This window comes from Bos indicus x Bos taurus, chromosome 5 (genome assembly GCF_003369695.1).
Source record: "Bos indicus x Bos taurus breed Angus x Brahman F1 hybrid chromosome 5, Bos_hybrid_MaternalHap_v2.0, whole genome shotgun sequence".
Lineage (NCBI taxonomy): Eukaryota > Metazoa > Chordata > Mammalia > Artiodactyla > Bovidae > Bos > Bos indicus x Bos taurus.
Window position 1 is genome coordinate 31,857,318 of NC_040080.1, and position 19,996 is coordinate 31,877,313.

General features: G+C 40.8%; 1 protein-coding gene across 6 annotated transcripts in view; it reads right to left on the reverse strand.

The window, feature by feature from the left end:
* The window catches only part of ABCC9 (ATP binding cassette subfamily C member 9), a 157,874-nt gene that overhangs the window by 83,866 nt on the left and 54,012 nt on the right, over positions 1–19,996 (reverse strand). For all 6 annotated transcript variants that reach the window (XM_027541510.1, XM_027541508.1, XM_027541509.1 and 3 more), the window contains 3 exons: positions 15,184–15,291; positions 4,706–4,778; positions 3,174–3,279 (listed from right to left, as the gene is read on the reverse strand). In XM_027541510.1, coding sequence (XP_027397311.1) covers positions 3,174–3,279; positions 4,706–4,778; positions 15,184–15,291 — 287 coding nt within the window. The remainder of the gene's footprint in view (positions 1–3,173; positions 3,280–4,705; positions 4,779–15,183; positions 15,292–19,996) is intronic.

Here is a 19,996-nt window from a genome sequence, read left to right on the forward strand (position 1 = left end):
GAATAAACTGTACCCTCCACATTTCTCAGCTTTCTTATTCCACCAGCGATACCAAAAATAGGATTTACAGTTCAGCTGTTTCCAGCTCAAATTTCACATCCAAGCATTTCCGTCTCTTAATTGGAGTTTAAAATAGAACCTATTCTCAAAATGCCTGTAAATAGTTTTGACTCATTCTGAAGAGATGTCTGTGTATGTTAACAGTAGATTAAGCCACATGGAACTTACAATGATAAGAACTAAATGGACATGTGCAAGTCGAGGGCAAAGTCTCCCCAGCACAACTAACATTTGGAACCAGATAATTCCCTGATGTGGCGGGCTGTCCTATGTGTTGGAGAATGTGTGTTAGTTGCTCAGTTGTGCCTAACTCTTTGCGACCCCATGGAGTGTAGCTTGCCAGGTTCCTCTGTCCATGGAATTCTCCAGACATGAATACTGGAGTGGGTTGCCATTTCCTTCTCCAGGGAATCTTCCCAACCAGGGATAGAACCCAGGTCTCCGGCATTGCAGGAGGATTCTTGTGAAGGGCTGTCCTGTGTTGGAGGATCAGTTTAGCTCAGTTCAGTTACTCAGTCGTGTCTAGCTCTTTGCGACCCCAAGAATCGCAGCACGCCAGGCCTCCCTATCCATCACCAACTCCCGGAGTTCACTCAAACTCATGGCCATCGAGTCGGTGATGGCATCCAGCCATTTCATCCTCTGTCATCCCCTTCTCATCCTGCCCCAAATCCCTCCCAGCATCAGAGTCTTTTCCAATAAGTCAACTCTTTGCATGAGGTGGCCAAAGTATTGGAGTTTCAGCTTCAGCATCAGTCCTTCCAATGAACACCCAGGACTGATCTCCTTTAGGATTGACTGGTTGGATCTCCTTGTAGTCCAAGGGACTCTCAAGAGTCTTCTCCAACACCACAGTTCAAAAGCATCACTTCTTCGGTGCTCAGCTTTCTTCACAGTCCAACTCTCACATCCATACATGACCACTGGAAAAACCATAGCCTTGACTAGACAAACCTTTGTTGGCAAAGTAATATCTCTGCTTTTGAATATGCTATCTAGGTTAGTCATAACTTTCCTTCCAAGGAGTAAGCATCTTTTAATTTCATGGCTGCAATCACCATCTGCAGTGATTCTGGAGCCCAGAAAAATAAAGTCTGACACTGTTTCCACTGTTTCCCTATCTATCTGCCATGAAGTGATGAGACCAGATGCCGAGATCTTAGTTTTCTGAATGTTGAGCTTTAAGCCAACTTTTCACTCTCCTCTTTCACTTTCATCAAGAGGCTTTTTAATTCCTCTTCACTTTCTGCCGTACAGGTGGTGTCATCTGCATATCTGAGGTTGAGGTGATTGATATTTCTCCCGGAAATCTTGATTTCAGCTTGTGCTTCTTCCAGCCCAGTGTTTCTCATAATGTACTCTGCATGTAAGTTAAATAAGCAGGGTGACAATATACAGCCTTGACGTACTCCTTTTCCTATTTGGAACCAGTCTGTTGTTCCATGTCCAGTTCTAACTGTTGCTTCCTGACCTGCATACAGATTTCTCAAGAGGCAGGTCAGGTGGTCTGGTATTCCCATCTCTTTCAGAATTTTCCACAGTTTATTGTGGTCCACACAGTAAACTGTGTTGGAGGATATATAGTAGCATTTCTGGCCACTATAAAGAAAGCTGAGCACCGAAGAACTGATGTTTTTGAACTGTGGTGTTGGAGAAGACTCTTGAGAGTCCATTGGACTGCAAGGAGATCCAACCAGTCCATCCTAAAGGAGATCAGTCCTGGCTGTTCATTGGAAGGACTGATATTGAAGCTGAAAATACAATACTTTGGCCACCTGATGTGAAGAGCTGACTCATTGGAAAAGACCGTAATGCTGGGAAAGATTGAGGGCAGGAGGAGAAGGGGACGACAGAGGATGAGATGGTTGGATAACATCACCGACTCAATGGACATGGGTTTGGGTGGACTCCGGGAGTTGGTGATAGGGAGGCCTGGCGTGCTGCGTTTCACGGGGTTGCAAAGAGTCGGACACGACTGAGTGACTGAACTGAACTGAATTGGCCACCACCAACTAGATCAGTAAGCAGACCAATTCCCTTAGTATGACAACCAAAAAATGTTTCTAGACATTGTCCAATGTTCCCTGGGGATAATCTGGATGAACATCACTGCAGTGATTTTCTGTAGACTGTAGACTGAAAGTCTACAGTCCAATATCATAGATAAGCTGTTAGCAATTTCTCCATAATGACTGTGGAGGTTGGGGTGGTCTACCAGGTGTGTGTGTGCATGTTAAGTCGCTCAGTCGTGTCCTACCCTTTGTGACCCCATGGACTGTAGCTCACCATGCTCCTCTGTCCATGGGATTCTCTAGGCAACAATACTGGAGTGGGTTGCCATGCCCTCCTCCAGGGAACTTCTCGACCCAGGGATTGAACCCAAGTCTCTTTTGTCTCTTGCACTGGCAGGCGGGTCCTTTATCACTAGCACCACCTGGGAAGCCTGTCTACCAGGTAGATCAAACTAAATAAATAAATATGACTTATTCATTGTTACACAATTATATACTAGTATGTTCCTGAGTCACCTTATTACTACAATGTTTTTTTAAGAACCCAAACAACCATTCAAACATTCAGAAGACGCACAATGTCTTTGTGGATACGCAACACTAGCCTGACATAGCCACATCCCTAATGAGACACTTTAAGTCTCTAGTTTAAGTTGGATGTGAAGAGAAATGAATGATTTCTCAGTCTCTTAGGAAGAGTTTCAGAAAGATTATTTGATATTTCTTCTCTGAACACTGGACCACTAAGGCTCTGTGTGCATTTAAACTTTATAAATAACGCAAATTTTCTTTGATTATAGGATAAATTTTTAAACTTTATTTATCTGTGTTGTCCATTTAACTTTCCAAATTTACCTTTACAATCCTTATCTTGCTAAAAGCAATATATTAGTTTATACATAATATAAACCTCTATCGTGAATTGTTTTATCTTTTTAAATTTATAATATTTAAAGTTCCCACTAATTTGTTTTTTTAAAGCTGTGCTTATTTCCAAGGGGCTCTCAGACCTCGAACATGGGAATCTACTGTTCTCATTCCTTCCCTTGGGAGATCATCGGATGTGTGACACCAACAGAAACTGATTAAAAATACACATACTTGCTCCAGTGAACTTTTCCTTCCAAGGTCTGCATCTCTCCGAGGATGGCAAGGAGAAGAGAGGACTTCCCACATCCCACTTGGCCCACAATCATGGTTAACTGACCTAGAGAAAAGAAATAAAGGATAATAACAGGATAAGAAAGAATTCACTTATAAAATAAAATCAAAACACATTTAGAAAAGGCTGATGTTTCACAATCTATGGCCCAGTTTTGGTCCCCAGAAATAGTATTCTTAAACAGCTCCTTTTCCTGATACATAAGGTTTCTGGAAAAGGGAAGGAAAATTAAAACCTATAGGTCTTGATATGCTATTTTTAAAAATACTTATTTGGCTCTTCTGGGTCTTAGCTGTGGTATGGGGGATTTAGTTCCCTGACCAAGGATCAAACTCAGCCCTTGAGGTCTTAGCCACTGGACCACCAGGGAAGTCCCTTGATGTATTATTTTTAAATTATGAGAAGAACTGACTCTAGTAAAAGCAGCAGTGAAATACTTGCCTAAGTCACCTAGATTAGTATTATCTTTATTATTCAATTCATTCTGGAGGAAAAGGTAATTTTGACTGCTGCTAAGTCGCTTCAGTCGTGTCCGACTCTGTGCGACCCCATAGACTGCAGCCCACCAGGCTCCCCCGTCCCTGGGATTCTCCAGGCAAGAACACTGGAGTGGGTTGCCATTTCCTTCTCCAATACATGAAAGTGAAAAGTGAAAGTGAAGTCGCTCAGTCGTGTCCGACTCCCAGCCACCCCATGGACTGCAGCCCACCAGGCTCCTCCGTCCATGGGATTTTCCAGGCAAGAGTACTGGAGTGGGGTGCCACTGCCTTCTCCAATTTTGACTAAAACAGATAATTAAGATTAAAGTGATTAATCACTTTAATCAGTTCTTATTTTGATTTGCATGTTTAATAGAAAAATTCCAAGTTACTGACCATGAGGCCAAGTAAAAAAATATTTATATTCAATTATCCAAACATTTTAGTAAAAGCTATACAGTATTTGTCTTAAATATCTGAAAACTTCATCAGTTTTCTTTGGGGATAGAAAACTACTTTCTCAAACACTATTTCTTTAAAATCTTTCTTCAGCAAAATGAGAAATTAACTACTCCATTATTTAAATGCCACAAATCAGCAAATAAACTAAAAACAGTTCATTTGGATGGTAAATAATTTGTTCAAGGTCCCCACTCTGTAGTGATAGGCAGGTCTTATAATTCCCAGTCATTCTCTCAGAGATACAGGGATTCATGAGCTCCACAGTGCAAACAGATAACTATCAGTAATGTTTGTCTTTAAGAAGTCTTTCCTTTTGTTAGACTTAGTTATCTTGGAAAACCACGGTCGTGATAATGAACAGATACAAACTTGATGTTAGTTCACAATGTGGCTTTATATTATTGCATGATGAATTATTTAAATGAAAGCACTAATGCTTTGGAGGTGACAAATGTTTTCCCCCTGAATTCACAAAAATAAATTTGTTCCTTAAAAAAAACAGTTACAAGCTAGTAATAAATGATTCTTACCTGTTGGAATTCGAATATCGATATTGGATAAGGTTGCTAAACCACTGCCCCATGAAAAGTACCCATTTGTGACCTAGAAAATAAGAGTACAGAAATTTAATTATGACACTACATAAATATGTGGTTTCACAGGATAAGTCCAATTAAAATAAATTTTCTTTATAAAGCACTGGAAGACTTTCAACACAGTAGAACACACAGTGGCAAAATTCTAATTTAGAGTCACGACTATTTAGAGGCATAGATGAAAAACAAAAAAGAATGGAAGGGAGAAGGTCTTTAAATCAGTGATATTATGAAGAATGCTAAAAATTACAATAATTTTCCCTGAAAGTGTGCGATAACTGGATCGTTTATATGTGAACATTCTTTGAAAAGCAATCACTCAAATATTATCCAGTGTAACTCTGACATGGATTATTCTCTCACTGCTGCAATTGCCAGAAACCTGGTGAGGTAAAGCCAAGAAGAGAGATAACTACAAATTACTGCAACAAATGACTTGTTAGCTAAGGATGAAGGCTTTGTAACGAATGTATTTCCTGAACTATGTGGACTTACTGCTATTCATTGATCTTGAAAGAGTAGAGGGGAGGAAGGAAAAAAGCACAGAAATGAAGCAACAGTACTTGGTGGTTCAGTTCAGTTCAGCCCCTCAGTCGTGTCCGAGTCTTCACGACCCCATGCACTGCTGCACACCAGGCCTCCCTGTCCATCACAACTCCCGGAACTAGCTCAAACTCATGTCCATTGAGTCACTGATGCCATCCAACTATCTCAGCATCTGTTGTCCTCTTCTCCTTCCACCTTCAATCTTTCCCAGCATCAGGGTCTTTTCAAATGAGTCAGTTCTTCCCATCAGGTGGCCAAAAAATTGGAGTTTCAGCTTCAGCATCAGTCCTTCCAATGAATATTCAGGACTGATCTCCTTTAGGATTGACTGGTTGGATCTCCTTCCAGTCCAAGGGACTCTCAAGAGCCTTCTCCAACACCACAGTTCAAAAGCATCAATTCTCTGGCATTCAACTTTCTTTATAGTCCAACTCTCACATTCATACATGACTACTAGAAAAACCATAGCTTTGACTAAAAGGACCTTTGTTGGCAAAGTAATGTCTCTGCTTTTTAATCTGCTGTCTAAGTTGGTCATAGCTTTTTTCCCAAGGAGCAAGCATCTTTTAATTTCATGGCTGCAGTCACTATCTGCAGTGATTTTGGAGCCCAAGAAAATAAAGTCTGTCACTATTTCCATTGTTTCCCCATCTATTTGCCATGAAGTGATGGGATCGGATGCCATGATCTTAGTTTTTTGAATGTTGAGTTTTAAGCCAGCTTTTTCACTCTCTTTTTTCACCTTCATCAAGAGGCTTTTTAGTTCCTCTTCACTTTCTGCCATAAAGGTGGTATCACCTGCGTATCTGAGGTTATTGATTTCTCCCAGCAATCTTAATTCCAGCTTGTTCTTCATCCAGCCCAGTGTTTCTCATGATGTACTCTGCATATAAGTTAAATAAGTAAGATGACAATATACAGCCTTGACGTACTCCTTTCCCTATTTGGAACCAATTTGTTCTTCCAGTTAGTTCAGATCTAACTATTTCTGTTGCTGCTAAGTTGCTTCAGTCGTGTTCGAGTTAGGGCCATACAATTTCTGTCCTTTATTGTGCCCATCTTTACATGAAGTATTCCCTTGGTATCTCTCATTTTCTTGAAAAGATCTCTAGTCTTTCCCATTCTATTGTTTTCCTCTATTTCTTTGCATTGATCACAGAGGAAGGCATTCTTATCTCTCCTTGCTATTCTTTGGAACTCTGCATTCAGATGGGGTATTTTTCCTTTCCTCCTTTGTCTTTAGCTTCTCTTCTTTTCTCAGCTATTTGTAAGGCCTCCTCAGACAACCCTTTTGCATTTCTTTTTCTTGAAGACGGTCTTGATTACTGCCTCCTGTACAATGTCACAAACCTCCATCCATAGTTCTTCAGGCACTCTATCTATCAGATCTAATCCCTTGAACCTTTTTGTCACTTCCACTGTATAACTGCAAGGGATTTGATTTAGGTCATACCTGAATGGTCTAGTGGTTTTCCCTACTTTCTTCAATTTAAGTTTGAATTTGGCAATAAGGAGTATACCTCAACAATCAGTAAGACAGCAAAGAAAAAGATCTTAGAGTCATCCTAAGCAGTCAATTGTTTTAATAAGTATCACGAAAACTTGACAGTTTTATTAGTTACAAAAATGGGAAACAAAAGAAGTATAACAGAACCCAAGAACTGGAAAGGTTAATAGTGACAGATGAGAGGATAGCTAGTTCCTAAAAAATTAGAGGAAACTACAGTAAGGCTACACTTTGCTCATAAATTAATATTTTGTCTCCAAGCCCCAAGTAATGAAATTTCTAAGTACATTTTTGTTTCAGAATTTTGCAGAATAAATTGGTAATGTCTAAATTATAACTAAAAAATCCTTTAAAAGCTCTTAAAATGAACAACGGGGAGGGAGGAGGGTTCAGGATGGGGAACACGTGTATACCTGTGGCGGATTCATGTTGATATATGGCAAAACCAATACAATATTGTAAAGTTAAAAAAAAAAAAAAGGATAACCAAAAAAAAAAAAAGAGTACAAAACTTACCTGAAAAGGTTAGGCCATGTTTTTCCATATATGTTTTATTTAGCTTGGAAAATGTATGGCATTTAATAATATCTAATCTATATCTTAGAAGAAGGCAATGGCAACCCACTCCAGTACTCTTGCCTGGAAAATCCCATGGACGGAGGAGCCTGGTAGGCTGCAGTCCATGGGGTTGCACAGAGTTGGACTGAAGCGACTTAGCAGCAGTAGGAGCAATCTATATCTTAATATAATGTTAGTAATATTAAATTAATTAATATCTACATAAATACACAAGACATTAGTCCTGGAAGGAGCATAGCCTGGAAGGACTGAATTATTGATCACTTTATAAATATCTGCTGAGTCTATGTGAAGCTCTGTATTAGGACTGATGGGGGCTACAAAGAAGGAATAAGTATTCTCCCTGCTTTCCTTGAGCTTATAGTCAATTGTCTAGTTAAACCAAGACATGAGAATATGGGATAAGTAACGAATAGAGACGCATGCCATGGGAGCATGCTGGGGCCATAACTCAGGGGTCGATGGATCACAATCATCCTTTGCTAAGAACAGGTTCTTTGGGGATTCTCTCATGGCTCAGATAGTAAAGAATCTGCCTGCAATGCAGGAAACACAGGTTTGATCTCTGGGTCATTAAGATCTCGTGGAGAAAGGAATGGTTACCCACTCCAGTATTCTTGCCTGGAAGACTTCCATGGACAAAGGAATCTGGCAGGCTACAGTCCATGGGGTTGCATGACTGAGCAATTAACATGAATGAACAGACAAAAGTGTAATAGCAGTTCATAAGGAAAAATCACTTACATTAGAAATGAAAAAAAAAGGAAACATTTTGGAAAAGAAGGTCACTTAGCTAGTTTTAGAAAATATGCTGAAATTCAACATAGGTAAAGAGCTCAATGATAACAGGCCCATGATCAGAAAACCATAAAATATGTTGTGGGAAATAATGAATAGATCTGGCTGGGGCAGAGGTTTAAGATACAGTGTGCACATATACTAGGTTGCTTCAGTCATGTCTGACTCTTTGCAAACCTATGGACTGTGGCTCACCAGGTGTGACTAAGTGACAAAGGGATGCTTAAAGAAAAGCTATGGTCTCCAAAGCTGAGAATCCCTCTTTCTCGGGGACAGTCGAAAGTGGCCTAAACACAGTGCAGATACAGACTAGCTGGTGAGAGGGCCAGCATGGAACTGAGAGGCCCTCCATGACAGCTTTATGTCTTCAGTGGATTGGGAGGGAAGTTATCTTCAGAAAGAGGAGGCGGGAGGAGAGAGAAGGAGATGAGAGGAGACTGGTGACAGGCGAAGATCTACTGTAGCAGATGGAGAATCACTGAGGGAAGGCCAGGGAAAGGATTGCCAAGGACCACAGGGGTCAGCTGAGGGTGGAGGTAATGAGGCTGTGGCTGTGCCAACTTGTACCATTGAGTCATTTCCTCCACAGAGCACAGCAGCCTGGGTATAGGAGCATAGAAGACACAAAGTTGGATAGTTCCAGGAGGATGTGAAAGTGCTGGGAGAAAAGGCTGGGCTCAGATTACTGTAGGCTTCAAGGAGCTTAAAAGCCAACGCCAGTGAAGGAGGTCTGGGAGAGCTGGAGGATAGGGTTGTGCTGCCGGTGACTGCTGGTATAACAAAGGTTAAAAGACCCCACAGGGACTGCGCGTCCAAGTGGTGGCCAATGTGAACACAGGTGAGGCTGTGGAAAAGGACTGATGGTTGATTAAGGCATTTGGGGGCTGGGATACTAAATGCAGGGAGATTTCCAGGTGGCTCAGTGGTAAAGCTCCTGCCTGCCAGTGCAGAAGACGTAGGTTTGACCCCTGGGTCAGGAAGATCTTCTGGAGAAGGAAACGCCAACCCGCTCTAGTATTCTTGCCTGGAAAATTCCATGGACAGAGGAGCCTGATGGGCTACTGTCCATGCGAGCGCAGAATCGGACACCACTGAGCAACTACAACAACAATTTGAGCAAACTGTGGGAGATAGTGAGGGACAGGGGAGCCTGGCAGGCTACAGCCCACAGGGTGGCAAAGAGTTGGACATGACTGAGCACACACACATATACTATTACTAGATGGGTTGTGAATCTGGAAGTTTAAATCACATCCAAGTGTGGCACTTATTAAGGCAGAAAGCTGGACTCGGAAACAAGCACCCAAATCTACAGTGAAGGTGGGGGAGTGATTAAGTCCTCTACTCACAGACATGAGGAAGGTAGAACACACTATACCTTCAAAGGAGTGTGAAAGAGGAAAGACGTGGTTGGAAAACAGCAGGGAAGAATCAGAAGAATACAGTGTCATCTCCTGCTTTGATCCCCAACAGAAGTATAAGGTAGAACAGCATCCACTCGAGGAGAAGGAGGAGGGTCAAAGGGAATTTGTCTGGCTGTGATTGGCTGTTCCATCCTCTCTTGCCTTTTACAAAATCATCTCACTTCTCTACCAGCAGAGTTAAAATTCTGGTTTCCCCAACTACCTGTTTGACCTTGGAAAATCAGCTAATATATAAATTACTGCAAAGTTTCCTAAAAGGATAGGTACAAAGATGGTCATCACAGCGTGGTCTGCGATGGAGTAGGGATGGAGGCCAACCCAGCAGCCATCATTAGGAGACAAATGAATGGCAGGAATGTGTACAGCAGAATGCAGTGGAAGAGCTAGAAGGAGCAAACAATTTCAGGAAACTGAAAGGATAAATGCTCTTGACAATACTACATATTTTACAAAGATGTAAGTATATTTAAGTGCATATATGGAGCACATTATGCTGGCACCATAGTGTTAGGAGGGATGAAGGGATACAGGCATGAGGAACAGGATAAAGGGAAAGAATGAATTAAAATGTAAAGGCAGGAACTCCCCTGGTGGTCCAGTGGTTAAGAATCCACCTTCCAAGGCAGGGGACATGGATTTGATCCCAAGTAGGGGAAGTAAGATCCCACATGCCCCAGGGCAACTAAGCCTGTGTGCTGCAAGAGAAGCCCGCTCTTCGTAACTAGAGAAAGTCCAGGCACCACAACAAAGAGCTCGCATACAGCCAAAATTTTAAAAAAAGAAAAAAAATGTAAAGACAGAAACAAACACCACACAAAAAGTCACCAAGTCACCTACTCTATGATTCCATTTATATGAAATATTGAGAATAGGTAAATCTGCAGAGACAGAAAGCAGATTGGAGGTTGGTGGGGACACAAGAGAGGGGGATGTAGGGAATGACTGATTGATAGGTATGGGGTTTCCTCTTGAGGTGATAAAATATTTTATAACCAGATAGAGGGGATGGTTGCAGAACACTGTAAATCTAAATGCAACTGAATTGTTAACTTGAAAATGGTTAATTTAATGCTATGTGAATTTCACCTCAGTTGAAATAATTGTTTTCTCTTTGAAGTATAATTGATTTACAATGTTGTGCTAGTTTCAATGGCACCCCACTCCAGTACTCTTGCCTGGAGAATCCCATGGACGGAGGAGCCTGGTGGGCTGCAGTCCATGGGGTCGCTAAGAGTCGGGCACAACTGAGCAACTTCACTTTGACTTTTCACTTTCATGCATTGGAGAAGGAAATGGCAACCCACTCCAGTGTTCTTGCCTGGAGAATCCCGAGGACAGAGGTGCCTAGTGTGCTGCCGTCTATGGGGTTGCTCAGAGTCGGACACGACTGAAGTGACTTAGCAGCAGCAGCAGCAGCAAAATCATTCAGTTATATATATTCATATGCATATTCTTTCTGATATTCCTTTCAACATTCTTATGGTTTTATTTACAGGGTATTGAATATGAAATAATTGTTTAAAAATTTAAAGGTGGGACCTTACATACACCATTTCCATTTCCTCCTACTGAAAAGAAGCAAAAATGCTGAATAAAATAGTTTGTAAGAAAATCTCATTAAATCAAGGAGTGAGGCAATGTCTAGTTAAAGTATTGAGAGAAGTACAAAAAGAAATGTAAGCTCTGGAGGATCTAAGTTTCTTTCTCCTCAAAAGGGCCAAGAATAGCTAAGACATTTTAGAAGAAAAAAGATAAGGTGTAAGAACTTGTCCTAAAAAATGTCAATATTTATTAGAAACCTGTAATAATCACAGCAGTGGAATATTGAACAGACAAATAAATCAAAGAAAAATAAACAAGGAAATGTATGTGACAGTTCAGATCAGTTCAGTCGCTCAGTCATGTCCGACTCTTTGCGACCCCATGAATCGCAGCACGCCAGGCCTCCCTGTCCATCACCAACTCCTGGAGTTCACCCAGACTCACAAAACGGTACTAAAAGTCAGTGGGGACCGAGATTGATACATGGTATCATTGATATATGATACATTGATACAGGACAACCCAACATCACATAAAAAATGAAGTCTGACCTTACTGACTTACTACTGAGTACAGTAAAATTACTACCAGGAAGTTTACTACTGCTAAACTTATGGCTAAAATTATTTATTACTGATTTCCCTGCTAAATCTCAACCTGACTTCTTACCAACACAAAACTCAATTCTAAATCAGTTAAAGTAATACAAGGAAAAGGCAGAGCATCAGAGATTTTTAAGAACCAATATAGAACATCTTTATAACTTTTGGTAGAGAAAGTTTTCTTAAAAGAGGCAAAAAGCAAAGCATTAGTCATAAAGGAAAAGCTCTATAAACTAGACTACATTAAAATTAAGAATTCCTAATACCATAGCGTGGAAAGCCAAGCTGCAAAGTGGGAAAAGAATTTTGCAACATATACAACTGCCAAAGAAGTATTAATAGTACTCAGAATTTTTTTAAAAAAGAGGAACAAATAACCTGGCAATTCACAAAAGGAGCTCCAAACACAAATGGCCAATATATACATTGGCAAAGATGCTCAACCTCATTAGAAATCAGAAAAATGCATATAAAAACCACAGCAAGATACATTAGCACTACCTCCCAATACAAAACATGTGTTTTCGCAAAATATTGGAAGCACTGGGGAAGATGGAGACCAGCAGGAATTCTCAGTCACTGTTAATGGAAGCGTAAACTGGCACAATCACTTTGGAGAAAAGTTGGCCATTATGAAGGAAAGTTGAGGATGTGCAGATCCCATGACTCAGCAATTCTTCACAATGGCTTCAAAATAAAAATTAACCAAAAGCCCATCAAAAGTAGAATGGATCAGTAAATTCTGGGATATTCATACAATGAAACACTACACAATGATGAGAATAAATGAACTACAGCTTCATACAGTAAAAAGGATGAACTATATCCACATAATGCTGAGCAGCAGAAGAAAAACACACACATATACATGCATGTATTCAAACTTGAAAGAAAGCTGAAGTACGTCTTTAGGGAGCCATGCACTATGCTTGTGCTGTGATTAGTCGCTCAGTCTTGTCGGGCTCTTTTTGACCACATGGACTGTAGCCCACCAGGCTTCTCTGTCCATGGGGATTCTCCAGGCACGAATACTTGAGTGGGTTGCCATGCCTTCCTCCAGGGGATCTTCCCAATTCAGGGACAGAACCCAGGTCTCCAGCATTGCAGGCGGATTCTTTACTGTCCGAGCCACCAGGGAAGCCCAAGAATACTGGAGGCATACATAGCAAAAATGTTCAAGGAAATGATGACCATAAAAGTCAAAGTGGTAATTATATTTTGAGGAATAAAGACAGTGAAGTTAAAGGCGTGTTGGAGGGTCTTTGGAGGAAGTTGGTGATATTTGCACAAATGTTTACTTTTTCATTTAACAGTACATATATGTTATATTTACTTCTATATTTTGCAACAAAAAAGATTCAAAAAGACAAATGAGTTAATTACCAGTTGGCTATTTCCACCATGAATAAACAATGAATTCAAGGCTGAAATTATCGTGCCCATTCAGGGGACTCTAGGCCATTGATATGCAGGTTTTTTTGTGTGTGTTTGTTTTTTGTTTTTTGGAGGTAGGGAGTTGGTGCATGGAGGGTCAATTCTGTGGGGAAAAAATCATGATAGCCTCCTTTTTTCCCATTCAAAACAAAAATAAATTGAATAAGGCACATGGAAAAATATGTATATTTTAGGTTCCCACAATATTGCATAGAAAATGCCAATTAAAAAACTGATTTTTTAGTTACTAATATAAGTTGTTTTCTGGGCATATTTGTGAATTGGCAGCATAGAGGATCCTTTCTAGTCTCTCATAGTTTAGTTAGTTAGTAAACTTACTTTTTCATAGTTTAGTTCAAATCCTATTGGTAAATTATAATTGTCTAGGGAATTACTAGAGCTGTTTTCAAAAATGATGCCCAGGTTTTACATATATAAAGACTTCTAGGTGATTCTAACATACAGCCAAGGTTAAGAATCACTACAGCTCTTTGAAATTCACAGGTGATATATTTTATCCTCAAAGTAATCATACTTGAGGTAGGTATGGCATCCCCACCTCAATGGGGCAAACCATGGCTTAGACAAGCACTTTGCCCAAAAGTCACATCAAATTAATGACAAAGTGAAAGCCAGCATTAGCTTATTCCATCAAATAACACATTTACTCCAATTGTTAAGTGCCTACTGTGGGACAGGTACAGCATCAGGCAATGAGGAGAGAAAGAAGAATTCTATGTGGCTCTTGGCTTAACTGTATACCTCCCTGAGCATCTCTCACTCTACCTGCGCTGGGCAATATAGAGCTATATAGCACAGGGAACTGTATTCAATATTCTGTAACAAACTACAATGGAAAAGAATGTGAAAAAGAGTGTGTATATATGTGTGTGTTTATGTAAAACTGAATCATTTTGCTGTACAGCAAAAATCAATACAACTTTATAAATCTACCATGGCTGTGCGTGCATGCTAAATTGCTTCAGTCGTGTCCCGCTCTGTGTGACCCTATGGACTGTAGCCTACCAGGTTTCTCTGTCCATGGGATTCTCCAGGCAAGAATACTGTAGTCGGTTGCCATGCCCTCTTCTAGGGGATCTTCCCAACCCAGGGATTGAACCCACATCTCTTTAAGTCTCCTGAATTGGCAGGCGAATTCTTTACCACTAGAGCCACCTGGGAAGCCTAAATTAACTATATCTCGATAAAATTTTTTTGAAAGTCTGAGTTTGAAATGAGTCAAAGGCCATATTGGGAAGCTGGGTGGACAGATACAGCCCTGGTCTAAGCCTGGTTGAAGATAATTGCTATGTAATCTACTTCCTTAAACCTGGACCTATAGTGTCAGCATTCTTTATAAATTAATTTATAGAGATTAACATAGAGTAGATGAAGTAAGAGTATGAGAGGAAATACACTGGATACTAGGTGTATCCTGTATACCACAGATTCAGAAGAAAGATTCATCTTCCAGTTATTTAAACATGCTGCTGCTGCTGCTGCTAAATCGCTTCAGTCGTGTCCGACTCTGTGCGACCCCACAGATGGCAGCCCACCAGGCTCCGCCGTCCCTGGGATTCTCCAGGCAAGAACACTGGAGTGGGTTGCCATTTCCTTCTCCAATGCATGAAAGTGAAAAGTGAAAGTGAAGTCGTTCAGTCGTGTCCGACTCTTCGCGACCCCATGGACTGCAGCCCACCAGGCTCCTCCGTCCATGGGATTTTCCAGGCAAGATTACTGGAGTGGGGTGCCATTGCCTTCTCCACATTTAAACATACTCCTAGAGCAAAGCTGTGGTTGGGAGGTTAGGCAGCATTGAGAATCATAAACTCAGCAGAATATTTTCTGAAAATGTTATGAGGATGAGTGACCACTCTAGAGAGACTTTAAAGACACGACATGGGACACTTGGCAGAACTTCACCATAAAATGGTAACACCAATGTTTCTATTCATATAAAAATCCAGGAAATAAAATAACCTTTATTGCAATATCCTCCGTCTCCATGGGACGCAGACGTCGTGTTGATTGCTCATAGTTGTCCAGGTGATATCTTCCAGGCTGCTTCCTGTTTATAGTTTTTGGCTGCTGCATTCCAAACGGAAAAGAACACAAGTTGAAGTGCTATGAAAAAAACTGAGGTTTTACTGAACATTAACTCACAAGGTTGCCGCTGCATTTAGAGTCTAAGAAAAAGAAGTAAAGTGAATGTCATATTTTAATTATTTCTATGGCATCCCTCCACTCCCCCCCAAAGCAAACAATAATCCAAAAGTGTTATGCACTCATTTTAAACCTAATTCACAAACTTTTTAAGAAAAATGAAAATATGAAGATGTGATACTCGTAAATGATGGAAGTTAAAATGCTGAGCACCAAACTAGGCTCTGGCTAGTCTTTCTCTACTTTTCTGGATGAATAGACCCAGGCGATTAAAAAAAGTGTGTGCCATGGCAAAAGACAATCAGGCTAACTTAGGTTAAACTAGAGTCTACTTGTTAGGCCATCAGGCTTATAAACATTCCAACAGTACATTTTTGGTCACCCTCTGAATTATGAGGATTTTGAGTCTGATACACTCACATAAATCAGATGAGTCTACATGTCACCCGAAGATCCATGGTGGGATGAGAAAAAGCATAACGATCTAGGATTTCTTTGCTCAAACATGTATATTATTTCATGTGTGCTCAGTCACTCAGTCATGTTCGACTCTTTGTGACACCATGGACTGTTACCCACCAGGCTTCTCTGTCCATGAGATTTTCCAGGCAAGAATACTGGAGTGGGTTGCCATTTCCTCCCCCAGGGGACCTTCCTGATCCAGGGATTGCACCCACGTCACTTGCATCTCTTGCACTGGTTGTGCTATGCTTAGTTGCTCAGTCATGACCAACTCTTTGGGACCTCATGGACTGTAGCCCATCAGGCTCCTCTGTCCATGGGGATTCTCCAGGCAAGAATACTGGAGTGGGTTGCCATGCCCTCCTCCAGGGTATCTTTCCAACCCAGGGACTGAAACCAGGTCTCCTGCATTGCTGATTCTTTACCGTATGAGCCACCAGGGAAGCCCGAAAGACACAGATGGAGGAGCTGGGGGATGAACCCAGGGCCTTGTACATGTGAAGTATGCACTCTACCTCTGAGCTACACCCCCTTGCTCTGGCAGGCAGATTCTTTACCACTGCGCCACCTGGGAAGCCCGTATTATTTCATAAGGAGATCTGTAAGCACTACAGCATGATCTAGTCTTTCTCAAGTATTATAGCATTATTGTTCTGAGCCAAAGTACTAAAGCATCCATAATACAGAGGATGTCAGCTAAGGCTAGACAATCTTCCTATACTTAAACTTGAATTAGGTCATGACTAGAAGCTTCTGTCATTCTCTCATTTTGAATTTAATTTCACACAGATAGAGACAAATGGTTGAAGAAAGGTAGGAAATTCAGCTCTGTTAACCTCTAAGTCATAAATTATATAAGCTCAAAATTTGTCCCAGAAATCTTGTAAGCAACTATTTTAACATAAATAACTATCTGTAGTACTTACGGAGACTACCAAAGATAAATACACTTCAAAACTATCAAACAACCTAAGAGAAAACAAAAACAAAAGATTCTAATTGAAAAACTAATTTTTTGGCTTTGGAACATTAGGTTTAGCTTTTTTGATAAATCTGTCGAGTTCTATTATGAGAATCATGCATGACCTCAAATAATCAGCAATTTAATCCCAACAAGATAATGCTGTCCAGTTTACATCCATTAGTGTATCAACCGCATTACCCTGGTAGCTCAGATGGTAAAGAATCTGACTGCAGTGCAGGAGACCTGGGTTCAATCTCTGGGTTGAGAAGATCCCCTGGAAAAGGGGATGGCTACTCACTCCAGTATTCTTGCCTGGAGAATACTGTGGACAGAGGAGCCTGGAGGGCTACAGTCCACAGGGTTGCAAAGAGTTGGACATGACTGTGTGATTAACACTTTCACTGTAGGGCTTTGCTGGTGGCTCAGACCGTAATCAAACTAATTAAGTAACAAATACTAGGCTACATGCCAATCAATGCGCAGATTAAAAAGCCACGGAGAAGAACTAGCAACGGTTCTGTCACACAGAAACTGCTGAATGCATTTTAAACTTGAAAAAGAAAGAAAAAAAGAGAATGTTCACGACATTTTTAGTTTTGTTTTTCTTCTCAGAGTCCTCGTAGATAACCTCACAGGGGATGGGGCAGAGAGTCACTAACTATCCTTTCAGCTGAGTATTTTCCCCACACAAGACCTGTCTACATCTGTACATATATTTGCTGTCTTCTAGAGTCTTAACTTCTATAGCAGTATCGCCCCCAGAGGCCCAAAGGGATGACTTCATGTTCTTCACAAACCTAAGGAGAGGGGTGGGAGGAGGAGACGTGTTGACAGAGATTTGAGTCCGAATCTCACAGATGTAATTTGAAGAGGCTCTGGCACTAGAAAGTCACTAATTCTCCAAGGAGCTTCGGCAGCCAAAACCACTTAGCTCTAAGCTTTTACAGAATACATAGCTTCTTAAGCACTCTCAAGAAGGAGTTTCCATTCGTGTTCTTTTCAAACACATCGCTTTTTTTCCTCTCCATTTCTAAAAGTTTGTCATTTGTGGTTTGGCGCATCGGCAGTTGATGAATGGCCCCAAAAGACATCAGAAGTCCAGTCTGGTTTCAATAACCCCAAAGATATTGGAGGCATCTAAAGGGGATTCTTTTTTCCATTCAACCTTCACTCAGTTCAACTTTTCATGCATCCCTCCTCTCATGCAAAAGACTCTTCAGAATCCCCTCACTCTGCACACGTGACCTCCTCTGTCCCTTCTCCTGAGGTCATCCCCCTCCACTCATCCCCATGTCTCTGAAAGATGATCTAATAATTTCTTTGGGAACCTATCACCCAAAAGGTGACAAGGTTGGTTCTCATCAACTGCCTGAGTTTCCTCTTGCCTCAAAGTGTAGATGCTCTATGACGTGTTCCCATCTTGGTATCCATGTCCACACAAGAGCACACGAGCATCTCAGACTTTGTCATTCCAGTATCTATAAGCATGAGTGGTAGTTCCTTCTCAGACAAAAAAAAAAAAATCACACCTGCTTAACAAAATAACAGGGAGTAAAAAAATAACTTCAGGAAAGCAGAAGAAATCAACAAGTCTAAGACAGCCCAGTGCTTGTCTTAAGTATTTTTAGCAGTTTTAAACACACTGTGAAGAAAATTTAATGCAGAATAACTTCCTATGAAGGCTCTCCAAGCCTCAACTCCTTCCTGTCAGGAGACTGCATGTCCATTTTTGTTTCGTTACCCAAATGGTAGATACATTCACATATTCTCTAATAGTAAATAAATAATTATTAACTTGCAACTAATTTTAGACAAACTCCTTTCTACATTATTCTTATGAAATAGACATATTAATTTTATTTATTTTATTTTTTTAATTTAATTTAATTTATTTATTTTTTAAATTTTATTTTTAAACTTTACAATATTGTATTAGTTTTGCCAAATATCGAAATGAATCTGCCACAGGTATGCCTGTGTTCCCCATCCTGAACCCTCCTCCCTCCTCCCTCCCCATACCCTCCCTCTGGGTCGTCCCAGTGCACCAGCCCCAGGCATCCAGTATCGTGCTTCCAACCTGGACTGGAGACTCATTTCATACATGATATTATACATGTTTCAATGCCATTCTCCCAAATCTCCCCACCCTCTCCCTCTCCCACAGAGTCCATAAGACTGATCTATACATCAGTGTCTCTTTTGCTGTCTCGTACACAGGGTTATTGTTACCATCTTTCTAAATTCCATATATATGCGTTAGTATACTGTATTGGTGTTTTTCTTTCTGGCTTACTTCACTCTGTATAATAGGTTCCAGTTTCATCCATCTCATTAGAACTGATTCAAATGAATTGTTCAGACACAGCTTTCAAGAAAGTGGTATAATCTAGTCCCATTATTTTAAGTATTATCTGATGATCAATGGCTCTTAAATTTACATCTCCAAGGGTGACTTCTCTTCTTGGATGCCAATAAATATCTCAAAATTATCATGTGCAAAATATACCTCTTGATTCCATCTCAACAGCAACCTACTCATTTCTCAGCTTCCCTATTTCAGTTATTGACTCTGCCATCTACTCAGTAGTCAAGCCAATAACCTAGGATTCATCCTTGAGTCTTCTTTCTCCTTCCTCATCTCCATTCAATCCATCAGCAAGCCTCCATCAGCTCCACCCAAAAAAATGTATGCTGAATTTGATAACTTCTCACAAGGTCCACTGCAACCAAAACAAATTCTAACCATCCCCATTTCTTGCTACGCCATTATAATGACCTCTTTACTGGTCCATCTGTTCTACTCTTGTCCCCAGTGACAACTCTCCCCTCAGTAGTCATAGTGATCCTTTAAACATATACACAAAATTATATGCGTCCCTACTTTAAACCCTCCAGTGGTTTCCTATTGCTTGTCAATAGAATCCAAACTCTCTCCCTGGTTTAAAGGACCTGCAATCCTTGTTCTTTACCCACCTGCCAATGCAGGAGATGTAAGAGATGCAGGCTCGGTCCTTGGATTGGGAAGATTATCTGGAGGAGGAAATGGCAACCCCCTCCAGTATTCTCGCCTGGAGAATCCCATGGACAGAGGAGCCTGGCAGGTTATAATCCATAGGGTTGCAGGGAGTTGGACACAACCAAAGCAACTTTTAGCACTTGATCCTTGCTTCTAGTTCATTTTATCTCTCTCTTCCTTACCAGGCA